General features: G+C 34.5%; 2 protein-coding genes across 2 annotated transcripts; one reads left to right on the top strand and one right to left on the bottom strand.

Moving 5' to 3' along the window:
• Positions 1 to 341: 341 nt before the first annotated feature.
• Positions 342 to 4,427, top strand: HCF164 (Thioredoxin superfamily protein). The gene is made up of 5 exons (XM_007045166.3): positions 342 to 753; positions 1,799 to 2,017; positions 2,662 to 2,765; positions 3,075 to 3,415; positions 3,786 to 4,427. The coding sequence occupies exons 1-4, from the start codon at positions 577 to 579 to the stop codon at positions 3,355 to 3,357; spliced, it is 783 nt and encodes a 260-aa protein (XP_007045228.2). The 5' UTR covers positions 342 to 576; the 3' UTR covers positions 3,358 to 3,415; positions 3,786 to 4,427.
• A 347-nt stretch (positions 4,428 to 4,774) lies between these two features.
• LOC18609845 (cell number regulator 2-like) lies at positions 4,775 to 5,950 on the bottom strand. The gene is made up of 4 exons (XM_018116355.2): positions 5,759 to 5,950; positions 5,560 to 5,631; positions 5,223 to 5,441; positions 4,775 to 5,081 (listed from the first exon to the last, which is right to left on the bottom strand). The coding sequence occupies exons 1-4, from the start codon at positions 5,853 to 5,855 to the stop codon at positions 5,005 to 5,007; spliced, it is 465 nt and encodes a 154-aa protein (XP_017971844.1). The 5' UTR covers positions 5,856 to 5,950; the 3' UTR covers positions 4,775 to 5,004.
• Between the last annotated feature and the right edge of the window lie 6,006 nt (positions 5,951 to 11,956).

The raw sequence follows: 11,956 nt of genomic DNA, 5'->3' as shown, positions 1-11,956 counted from the left end.
TTATTAAATGTTGATTAAAAATAATTAAAATATTATTTTAAGAAAGGTTTTTCATTTTGGTATTCAATGCACTATTTTTCACTAGTATTGGTTACTATCTTCATAAGGAAAAATTTTTACTAAATATATTGAAAATTATTATATTAACTATCAAATATTGTATTTAATAGAACAACATTACTATAAATAACATCTTAAAGAGTCCTCCAGGCACTCCTTAGCAAAACCTTGACCATTTAGAAGCTATGACTATGCCACCATGGCTACTCCCACACAATCTCAAACAATAAATACAGGACAAATTAAGGTTGCTCATCTTCAGTTCTCAAAACACATTTCAATTTTTGTTGAATAAAACGAAGTCACATCTCAATGTAGGTTTTGCTTGGAAGCAAGGAATAGCCAAGGCAGTCTTCAACTTAAGGCCAGACACTAGTACTTGCAAATTGCACTACGTGGCTTATCTAGGAGCAAATAATGGGATTGCAGGACCGCGCTTGAGTGTCAGAACTCTTTTAACTACCAAAGCAAAACCAGAAGCAAAAAATTTGAGATTGTCCACTGGAAATATCTCCCATGGCTCGCATGGCCTCAAACCCTCTTACTCTTCCTAGATTTCGGCCTTCCTTTCAGGTTTCAGAGTCTATTCAGCTCTACAAATCTCGTTTCCTTTCTCAGAATAGAATTCGCAAGTATCAAACCATCGCTTGTCAAACAAATCCAACTCCCACTGAAACAGAACCATCCAATAAGGTAAGTCTCTCTTTCTTTGTGTCTCTGCTTTTAATTCACCCTTCTTCATGCATAACTATTTGCCTGCTATCTTCATTTGTGTAAAGCGTTGCTATTGATTTTAGCAGAGGGCAAATTGGTTTTTGTCAATTACAGCAAGCAGAGACAGATATATTGTTTTACTCTGCCTTGAAGGGATATCCTAGTAGTAGAAAGAGATAATTTCCTGATTAGCATAATTTATGGGTTAATTGCTACCTATAGTATGTGGATAGTTGTATAGGATTATGATGAGTAACTCAAGGATAAAAAGCTATAATATTGCTTCATCCAAAGTTTCGGTCGCCTTGTTTTTGGCTTGTGTGATTAATTCTTTGAAGGTTTTGCTAACAAGCACTTGTTAAGGTACCATCTGTAGAAATATTTTCACAGTAAATGAAGCAATTAATAGTTATATGGTAATTCTCGATGCATTGAATGAAAGATGTTTCCTTTAATAGTAACTTTAACTAATGTCCTGAGGGAACTCTTAAACAAACCCATTCTTTTAAATGCAATAGAAAAGTTATGTAAAAGTTACTATTCCGCAATAGTGGTCACTCCTTGGGGAGTTGATGGTAGTTGAAATGGCTAATTGATTTGAATATAGACAGGGGTTAATATGAGGTATAAAAAAAAGTGATATTAATATTGAAATTGATGGTTGCAGGAACCTTCTCCCTTCCTCTTCTTTTGGTGGCATGTTTGGTCTATGTTCTACTTTTATGCATGATTAGAGTGAGAATCTAATTAAGATAGTTTTGCACATTAGGGATCATGTTGTGGATTCATATTATAGTGTTGGATTGATCCCTACCAACGCATGCTTCTGTGTAGAGTCAACTTAGTACTAAAATGGTATGCAGCAGGTCCAACATAGAAATGTCTTGACGTTGCTAGTCTTCTGACTTAACACATTAAATAACTTCATTAATTAATGTCAAGCTTCAATTGTTAGCAAAGGCATCATTCCATTTTTCCTCCCAATTAAACTTTTAATATGCCTATCATCTCCTTCTTGGGGCAGGAGAAGGTACTTGTTGAGCCTGATTCAGTCAAAGATCGCACTAGCCAAGCTACAACTTCATCTGTTGGTAATGGATTTTCTGAATTTCCAAACAAAAATATGAATAGGCGAATAGCAGTAGGTTCTACCCTTGCAGCAGTGGGGCTTTTCTTGTCGTCACGATTAGATTTTGGTGTCTCTTTGAAGGACTTATCTGCTGCAGCAATGCCTTATGAAGAGGTTTGATTTTCTTAACTTTTCTAATTACTTCATATTGCATATTTTAAGGATCCAGGTTCAGGTGAATCCTAGGTTGACAGGCTAGGTTAAAGTGGCTATTTCCACATGTCTAAAATAAGGTCAACATGCCAATGAGGCATTGTCTCAATGGCAAGGTGGAGGTCCTGGAACTTTTAGATCCTGGTTTTAAGTTCCATTTTCTGGGGATTGGTCCAACTTTATATTGGATTTTGTCCAGCTATATGCTGATTTTGTTTGTTTGATTTTTATCATTAAATTCTATATGAGATGTAATAGTTGATTGTGATTGTAACTTGTACATACAACTTCATCAACAAAAAAAAAAAGTCAACAATATGTCATTCTTTCTGATATCTGTGTAGGTTCCTTCTAATTAGAGGGTGGAATTTCTTCTGAGATGACAATATTTAGAGAGGGGAGCCTTAATTATCTAACTTTTCTTTAATTTGTTAAATTTGTATCCTAGTTAAGAATTACATCTCTTAAGGTTTTACTTTGTTTTGGTATTAGGATAAGGTTTAACCTTCATATCTGTTAAGACACTAATCTGATGTGATAAACATTTGCTGGAATTTAGGGTTGCAACATCTGTCTAACACTTGTCTTTTTTGGCTGGTTCATAGGCTCTTTCAAATGGAAAGCCAACTGTTGTTGAGTTCTATGCAGATTGGTGTGAAGTATGCCGGGAATTAGCTCCAGATATTTATAAAGTAGAGCAGGAATACAGGTAATGACTTCACATTTTAATTGTGTTAGTAATGTCATTTACCTTTATCAATCCTTCCTCTTTCTACTTTTTCCTGGAAGAGAAATGCATTTTTAGCCCCAAGCCATTAGCCTCAATTGTAATGGATATCTATGTTCTCCTTTAAAAGATATTATTTGTTAATGTTTTCTGGTTTTGGAAACATTTTGAGGAGATTAACCCTTTTAGCTGTTTGTTGATGAATTTAACGTATTCTTAATCCTTGTGGATAATTTCTGTGTTTCATAAATTACTTCACTTCTTAACACCCAATTACCACCTGTGGTTCAGGGATCGTGTGAATTTTGTTATGTTGAATGTTGACAACACAAAGTGGGAACAGGAACTTGATGAGTTTGGTGTTGAGGGTATTCCACACTTTGCATTCCTGGACAAAGATGGGAATGAGGAGGGCAATGTTGTCGGCAGGCTTCCAAGAAAGTACTTTGTTGAGAATGTGGATGCTCTTGCCCGTGGTGAGGCATCAGTTCCTCATGCTCGTGTAGTGGGACAGTATTCAAGTGCTGAATCCAGGAAGGTGCACCAGGTTGTTGATCCCAGAAGTCATGTCTAGATGTTACCTTCCCATGAGAAGTGACCTGTTAATTTCTCAGTAGAAATACACATACAAGGTAATCTGTTTCAAACTTTTGATTTTAGATTTTTGTGTATCCACCTGCAGATGGTTTTAATATATAAAAAATTTTCAACTTGGTTTTTTAGTAAGAGGAGGTCTTTTGAGAAAAATCCAAGCAACCTGAGTTACCTGCATATATGAATATGTTAAATTTAGCTATTCAGTTGGTTGCTTGCTACTGAACCTAGACTAAATTTTGGTTGTTCTGGACCTTGAATTTGTATGTTTATATGGGCTTTTGCATTAATATCTGATGTGGCTTTGTGCACATGCCAATGTTTAGGCATAAAAATATTCCTCTTTCAAATGCCTTCTTTATAATGGTTTATGTTCAGGATTTAAATTTTATAATCTTTTACCTGCAGGCTCATATTCTATTCCATTTGGATCTTTTATTGCTGTGACATTTAAGGGCCAGTGGCTATGCGTTTCGTAATTATAGAATTCAGTCCAGGAAAGTTCTTTGTCCTGTAACCAGTTTGTTTCTGAAATCATTAAACAGTGCATCGTGGTATGAATTCTAAACAGGGGAGTTGTTCTTCCTACTTTTGTTCTTTTAAGTCGGGAGGCTTTGGCATTCTGCCGAAGAAGTTGGCTATTGCCATGATTCTAAGTAGTAACTTCAAGTCAATGTTCAGGTTCAAAGGAGGAAAACTTTACATCAATTTGTTTTCAGTAATTTTAAGATGTTATTACATGCTTACTTTGTTTTGAGAAATTCTGAAGATAGTGTGAACTTGCTAAGAAAAAGCAAGGACAAAATCTAATGCTGCAACGAAGACAAGCTCAAAGGATCGATTATAGTGTGGATCTGACCATTGGCATAGTGCCCAAGTTTGGGTTTATCAGTGCATGAGTAAAGAGTAATTTACCGGGGCAAAGATAGCGTATAAGTGTTTAGAGAGTTAGGAACTCAGGGGTTAGTCTCTGGTGTGTACTTGTCTGGAGAAGAGGCTTGCAATATATCAAAAACCTAAAATGAAATTGCCTGCAATTTCTCGACTTTACTGGGCATGTGCATTTCCTTATTGTTTTATATACCCAACAACGAAATCCCTCAAGAACAAAGCCTTAAACCCGTCACCAGTGATCGATAAATTATGGCATGTGAAGGCAAATGAAATGAGTACGAGCTGTTTGATATGGTTGTGCTAAATGATTCGAAACGCAAAAGACTTGAGACAAAAACAATAAGGCATGTAAATAATGTAGACTTTGAGGGAAATATTTTGTCTTGTTTGGACTTTTCAGACTTCTAATATTTCCAGATTCTTTATCATTTTCTTTAGGTGCAGAATCTGTCATTTCTTTGTTTGATATTAGAACAATGCGATTTGTGCATTTGTGCTGAACATTTTAGTATGAAAAAATATAGGGTGTTTATTTATGCATTTGTCCATCGTCCTAACAAATGAGAAACACAAGTCCAAAACAACAGAGACGCAAGAGCAAACCAAAGAAGCACACATCTCTTAAGCCCCGTAATGTCCTCAAGACGGGAGGGAGCAAGAGATCGTTCTGCATAAAGTAAACCATACATAACAGCAAATGCTAGAAAATAGAAATAATTTCCACTATATTTTCTCATCGTTTCATCCCTCCTTCCGCCATGGGAGCCATTGTTACGCCGCGTTTCTGTCTCTCTACGTTTGCTCGCCATCCTAACAAGCATCCCAATCATCATTTAGTTTCATGAAAAACAACACTAATAGTCATTAAGATTTGGATACATAAATGAAACTTGAGATATATAGTTCTTTTAGCGACTAATATTTCCTTGTTTCCTTAATTTCTTCTCATACCAATTATCATGTCGTATCCCTGGTTTCTGATCTCGCGCTGCTCTTGACACAAGGCACAGTAGTGGCAGAAGCAGTGAACACAGATATCAGGACAAGGGCTTGGTTCCAACCCATACTGGTGCCTGAATTTTTTACGGTAGTAGCATCCGTACAGACACGACAACGCACAACCAAGAAAGTGATGCATTATCACATAGAGAACAGCATTTAGAGCACAAGCTGCAACATAAGATCAAGCACCGATATCAAAACCAAACCAGTGAAAGAAAATAAAGCGAGAAAGAAAGTTTCAAAGTGCATTATATATTCGTATGCATGTCTCTGCATATCTACTTACAGGATGAGCCTTCGTCTATAATCTCTGAGTTCTGGCCAAAAGTAATACATGGGCAAATGCATGTCTTGCAGCCTGTGGAAATTAGAGAAAGAGAGGATTTAAAACTTAATAAAATATTCCCATGATTTCTGAATATGCCTTCGAAGAAGAATATAATATTTGTTTAATTGAGAGAGGAAGAATAGAAAAGAGAAGTTACAGAGGAAAGAATCAGAGAAGCAGTCGAAAAGACCCGTGGACCAAGGGGTTACTTGGCCAGGCTTGGAGTTGATTGAGTTCACTGGAAGGCTGGCCATTGTTGAATCTTTGCAGCAAGAAAATCTTCAAAGGTCGGTAATTGTCTTCGCCACATATGCTGATATGATATTTATAGAGACAAATAGAAAATGAATAAAGTTAACGAGGTCAAGCAATCGCACGGTCTGGCTTAGGGAGGTGTCTATTTACTTGTGACTTTAAGAAGAATCTTTGGTTGTAATTATTTAGTATAAAAAGCATTATGAATCAAAGCAGAGCACCACTTGAGTTGAAGTCAAGCATTAAACAAAAGTAAGGTCAAAAAATTTGGATAAAGTGTAAATATGTATACTATTTTTTTCACTTGTCTCTCTTTATTTTCTTGAAGATTTATATATTAAATAATGTTAATAAAAAATGATCGATACTCAAAATTAAAATTTCAGTTAATAAATTAATTAATTGATTGAATCAATCTTTCGTTAGCTAAGTAGTTCTTTTATTTTTCACTTACATTATTAAGGTTGCAGCAGTAGAACTCGCACTAAAACTTACTCCTTGAAATTATATTTCTTGGGGTTTGGAAGCAAAATTGAACTATTTCATTATAATAAATATGATGTTCTAGGTTGAATGGATGGCTCTTTATCAGCACCTAGAGTTGGCTCATATTTTTGCAATGTATCCACCTTATATTTGCTCCTTAATTGTAACACACAAGAAACGTGTAAGCATAAAAGAGCCAACAGTTTCCTTAAGCGCAAAAACAGAGAACACATCAACCTAAAATTGATAGCCACATATGTTTCAGCAAGAAAAGTATCCCCAGACGAGGAAGAAACAAAACATGAAAACTGACAGAAAAGCAAAAGGATAAAAAAAAAAAAGGGAATCTCACGCTAACTGAGCATTAAATCGACTGAATAAGAACCACCACCATGCTCGAAAAATAGCAGTTTTATCGAGGCTTGTATTTTCCGATATGAAAGGAAAAGAAAATGATAAAACAGTGGTGTTGACTGTGTGTGGAGAGAAAGAAGAAAAACAGAGCAGTAGATGGAGAGGAAGATACTTCATTAGTCAGCAAACTCAAAATATATACAAGCAGCGTATGGTTAACACTTGTTTACAATAAGGATAAGTGTTATTAACTTGAACATGCACAAAGATACCTCATGTCAACTGGTATAATATACTTAATAACCAGTATAAAACAAAAGATAACATTAATGCATGCTCAGTCAATGCATGCTTTATCTCTAACATTTTCTAAATTACCAACAAATCATTTGCTTCTGAAGATAAAGAATTTTAAGTCACCAATCTAGTTTTGTTTTGTTTTTTTCTTTTCTTCGGTTTGATTCTAATAAGATGAAATTGACTGTAGATATTTAGTGGAAGTAGATATATACAAAGAAGGCAACTTCGATCTTTATGAACGATGTTGACTGATCTGGACTTGTTGATGAGTCTTCAGTATGAGAACCGAAATGAATCTCCATGAAGGATTATGATTCCTTCTAGTATGGTTGGGGTCATCTTGTGATGTGCTTGCCACTGGCTTTTTATGTGCAAGCGGCCACACTTTTTTCACATGCCCTATTATACTACCTTTACAGAAAAATGATAGAACAAGAACAAAAAGATTACTATCACCTATAAATTTTGAGCATCCGACAAAGACAAATTACTAATATTTACTTTATTTTATATAGATTATGTAAATTTTTTTGTTTAATTACATATATATTTGATACTAAAATTAAAATTAAATATTTAAATACATCATTATATACTCGAATTGTGTTTTCATTAATTAAATTAAACATTTCACAACTCTGTTAAGTTAAAATATGATATGTTTATATAATTTCTTTTAAAAATTAATAATTTTTAGTTATTTTTTACTAATTAATTAAATTTAAATAATTCATTCCACATAACTTCAACTATTTTAAAAATCACCACACACCTCAGTACTTTTTCAATAGTCAACACTCATTGCCCTTTAGCAAAAGTACTTTGTGACTAGTTCATTAGCAAAATGACTGCATTTTAAGATTTAGTGCAATGTGAATGTTGAATTGTAAAAAATTATAGCATGGTGGCTGAAATATGAAGTTAATGAAAGTAGAGTGCTTTTTGTCTTTTGAGGTGTTGGGCATTTTCGAATCTCCTTTCTTTCTCATTTTCTAAGTTTCTTCTGCCACTTATTGTTACTACTATTTTAACTATTAAATAAAAATATCTTATGCTGTGAAGTGAATGATTTTGTTTTATTCGGTACAAAATGAGGAGCATTTAGAGATGTTATCCATAAACACATCTATTTTTTCCTATGAAAGGCAGATATATTAGCACCAGCGTTAGCGTGCCGTCCATAGTCTCAAATTTTTTGGTTTAAGACTATTGTTGGCATCAACTAAGCCTGAGCTTCAGAAGAATTAGAACATTTATACTTCAAAAGACTGTGACAGAGGCTTATCTTATCTTGGTTTGACCAAGAGACCCTTCAAAAAGAAAGAAACTAGCCTAACCTCATGAAGACGATCATAATGTGAACAAGAAAACACATAAGGCAGAATTCAGAATTTACAAACCACAAAATTACGCATCCAGCCATCTCTCAAAACAAAACCCTCTCCCGAGCTTTTAGAAGACCACCAATAACAAACGCAGTTCCACCACTTAAATGCTCGTACTTCACAGTTAAAGTACCCAACAACCCAGGTCACGTCAGAAACTCTCACCATTCAGAAGACAAGAAGACAAAAAACCAGAGATGAAAACAGCTTCTGAGGAGACCCAACCATTGACTGAATAGAAAACTTGTCCCTTTGTAGTCCACCTCCAGAAGCTTAGTTGCTTCGCATCCAAAATATGTGGCATTGGAACGAACCTACATCAACCAACATCCCTGCTTCATCCCTTCTGGTGAAGATTCTTCCACCAAGTCTTTTGCCTAGTTGGTGGAAGACTTTGTCTGGCATGAAAGGAATGGCAGCTGTACATTGACAAAATCTCAATGCTGCTTAACAAGGAAATGGCAGCACGCAGGACTCCCTAAAAACTTAATCCTGCACCTATAAAATAAACAAAAGAAAACATCGCAAAGGTAATGTCCACCGTATCAACACAACAGGATTGTGGAGCAGAACCCGAAACAGAACTTGGCCATTCAGAGCATCAGGGTCGAGCAAAAACATGCGACAAAGCATTTCCAGAAGAAAACAAAAGTAAAGCCAACAGCCAAAGACACAACTGAACCAACGGGCAAACCCAAGAAGACATCCAAAACCTTAAAAACTCACTGAAGCAGGAGAAAAGATGACCCCTAAGAATCATTATTGCACCACAATTACGGAAAACCAGAAAAAAAGGAACAATGGAGCCACACCAAGAAAAGCAGAAGAGCCACTTCACTCCAAGGGCCAAGCGATCATTGGTCAATCCTCCACGATTCACACTGTCCACACGCCACAACCCGATATACAAAATCATCCAGCAGGCAACACCATCAATCAACGAGACCACCGGTGCAAAAAACCATCATCAAAAACCTCCAATCAATCCGCAAACAGTTGCAAACCAACCCTGAACAGCATTAGCCAAGACCGGGAGACATGAGCAGAAAAAACAGCCATGTCACCGCTAGGACAATCCCTCAACGAGACATCCCGAGACCCTCCACATGACTCCATGAAGACTCTTTGACACCTCCATCAACCGGACCCCCCTTCGAAATCCAAACCAGCCGTAAAACCATGCCGACACCACCAAACAAACCCCCCAGATCTCCACTCTTCCAAACCATTTCACTCACTCCAAACCCCTTACCCCCACTTCACATCACCCATCCCCCATCAACAAACCCCAATGGATCATTACAAAATGACCTCCCTCCCCGATTCCTAGAAACCCTACTATTCGAGAAAGCCTGAATCATCAACTTTCCACTCACTCCAAACCCCTTCGCCCCACTTAACATCTCCCACGCTCATCAGCAAACCCTAAAGGATCATCATCAAAAGAACCCTTCCCCATATCCAAAAACCTTCCCATGCCAAAAAGCTTGAATAGTCAGCCCTAACAAGAAACCACCTCCCCGAGTTCCCAAAAGTCATAATGGGCTTCAGAAGCCCCAAAACCAGGTAAGTCAAACCACTACCAAATCCCCATCCCAATGCAAACAACATCCATCGTTAATCAAAGCTCGTTCATTTGTTCAAAATTTTTATTTATTTTTTGTTGTTTTGAAATGTATTAAGAAAAACTTATAATTTGCTAATATTTCTTTTTATATATAAAATTGTTATGAAATATAACTTGAAATAATAATTATAAAAGAAGTATAAGGGAAAGTATTTAAAAGGAAAGAAAATATTTAGAGGAGTAAGTAGATTTTATTAAAGTATGTATTTACAAATGAAGTGAGTGGGTGTATTTATAGATTAATAATCCCTTATCTAGATAGAGTTTACAAAATGAAGATAATACTAAGAGATTAGATGAATGGATTAAATCTTAATCTTAATCTAATCTATTTTACATTCAAATTTAGATATACATAATATAAATAGATACTCATAGAAATATTCATAATGCTCTCTTTTGAATATCTATTATATTAAGAAAATGTCTCGTTAAACCTTACTAAAAAAAAACCTCATGAGAAAAAAATTCGAGTAAGGAAAAAAAAAAAAATTCTTTTCAAGAATATGTTTTTGAAATACTACTTCATTAAAAACGTTATCCAGAAAAACCTAGTGAGAAAAATCTTAATAAAAAAAAAGAGCACAATACTTATTTTACTTTCCATGATGACTGCATTATTTAAGATATTTAAAACAACATATTCCGATATTTTGTACCAACTTTTCAAATGTTGCAGTAGTAAGAACTTTGGTGAATAAATTTGCTAGATTAAAAATTGAGCAAATTTATTGAACATTAATATCATCCTTTTCTTGAAGATTATAAGTGAAGAATTTTTACGAAATATGTTTTATTCTATTCCCTTTAATATATCATTCTTTTAATTGTGCTATACAAGCGGTATTGTCCTCACATAACGTTGTTGGGATTTCCTTCTCAGTTGACAAGCCACACATTTTTTGAATATGTTGAGTTATATATCTTAACTAGATACATTTATAACTTGCCTCTTGAATTGCTAAAATTTTTGTATGGTTTAGAAGAAGTGGAAACTATAGTTTATTTTATAAAACGTCATAAAATAGTCGTATTTTCATATGTGAATAAATAACCTGTTTGGGATCAAGTTTTGTGTGGATTAGATAAATATCCTACATTTGCATAACCAATTAAATCTAATTTTAATGCATTTAAATAATATAAGCCTATGTCCATTGTTCCTCTATGATATCGAAGTATATATTTAATTTCATTCCAATATCCTCGAGTCGGAGCAAAATTATATCTTGCTAATAAATTTACAACAAAAGACATATAAGGTTGTGTATTATTAGCAAGATACATTAGTGCTTTAATTGCACTAAAATATGATACTTCAAGACCAAGAAGTTCTTCATCATCCTCTCAAGGTCAAAAAGGGTCTTTTTTCACATCTTGTGACCTTACAACCATTGGTGAACTCAATGGGTGTACTTTGTTCATATAAAATTGTTATAACACTTTTGCTATATAATTAAATTGATAGACAAAAATTCCATATTAAGTGTTCAAATTGAAAACCCAAACAAAACTTTGTTTTTCTAATAGCTTTCATCTCAAATTCTTTCTTTAAGTAATTCATGGCTTTGATAACTTTTCAAGAGTTCCAATAATGTTTAGGTTATCAACATAAACAACAATTACTACAAATTTTTATCTAAATCTTTTTATAAAAATAAATGGGCATACAAGATCAATTTTATAGCCTTATTTCAACAAATATTCACTAAAGCGATTATACCACTTGTGTCCAGATTGCTTTAATCCATATAAAAATTTATTTAATTTGATTGAATAAATTTTTTTCAAGAATTCAAAGTTTGTGCTTCAAGCAACTTAAATCATTCAAGGATTTTTCATATGGATATTGTTAGCAATTGAGCCGCATAAATATGCTGTACCTATATTCATTAGATGCATTTCAATTTTTTTCATTCATTGCTAGATTATTTAATATTGTAATTGC

Source organism: Theobroma cacao, chromosome 2 (genome assembly GCF_053813885.1).
Source record: "Theobroma cacao isolate CCN51 chromosome 2, ASM5381388v1, whole genome shotgun sequence".
Taxonomy (NCBI): domain Eukaryota; kingdom Viridiplantae; phylum Streptophyta; class Magnoliopsida; order Malvales; family Malvaceae; genus Theobroma; species Theobroma cacao.
Note: the sequence above shows the minus strand (reverse complement) of the source record. Positions and strands in the feature narration are given on the sequence as shown.

Excerpts from the sequence above, each read along its gene's own strand:
- HCF164 (XM_007045166.3), top strand. The coding sequence starts at position 577 with ATGGCTCGCATGGCCTCAAACCCTCTTACTCTTCCTAGATTTCGGCCT. Across the intron at positions 2,018-2,661 it reads CAGCAATGCCTTATGAAGAG|GCTCTTTCAAATGGAAAGCC; the intron begins GTTTGATTTTCT and ends GCTGGTTCATAG. Across the intron at positions 2,766-3,074 it reads AAAGTAGAGCAGGAATACAG|GGATCGTGTGAATTTTGTTA; the intron begins GTAATGACTTCA and ends CCTGTGGTTCAG.
- LOC18609845 (XM_018116355.2), bottom strand. The coding sequence starts at position 5,855 with ATGGCCAGCCTTCCAGTGAACTCAATCAACTCCAAGCCTGGCCAAGTA. Across the intron at positions 5,442-5,559 it reads TATAGACGAAGGCTCATCCT|CTTGTGCTCTAAATGCTGTT; the intron begins GTAAGTAGATAT and ends CTTATGTTGCAG. Across the intron at positions 5,082-5,222 it reads GGGATACGACATGATAATTG|GATGGCGAGCAAACGTAGAG; the intron begins GTATGAGAAGAA and ends GATGCTTGTTAG.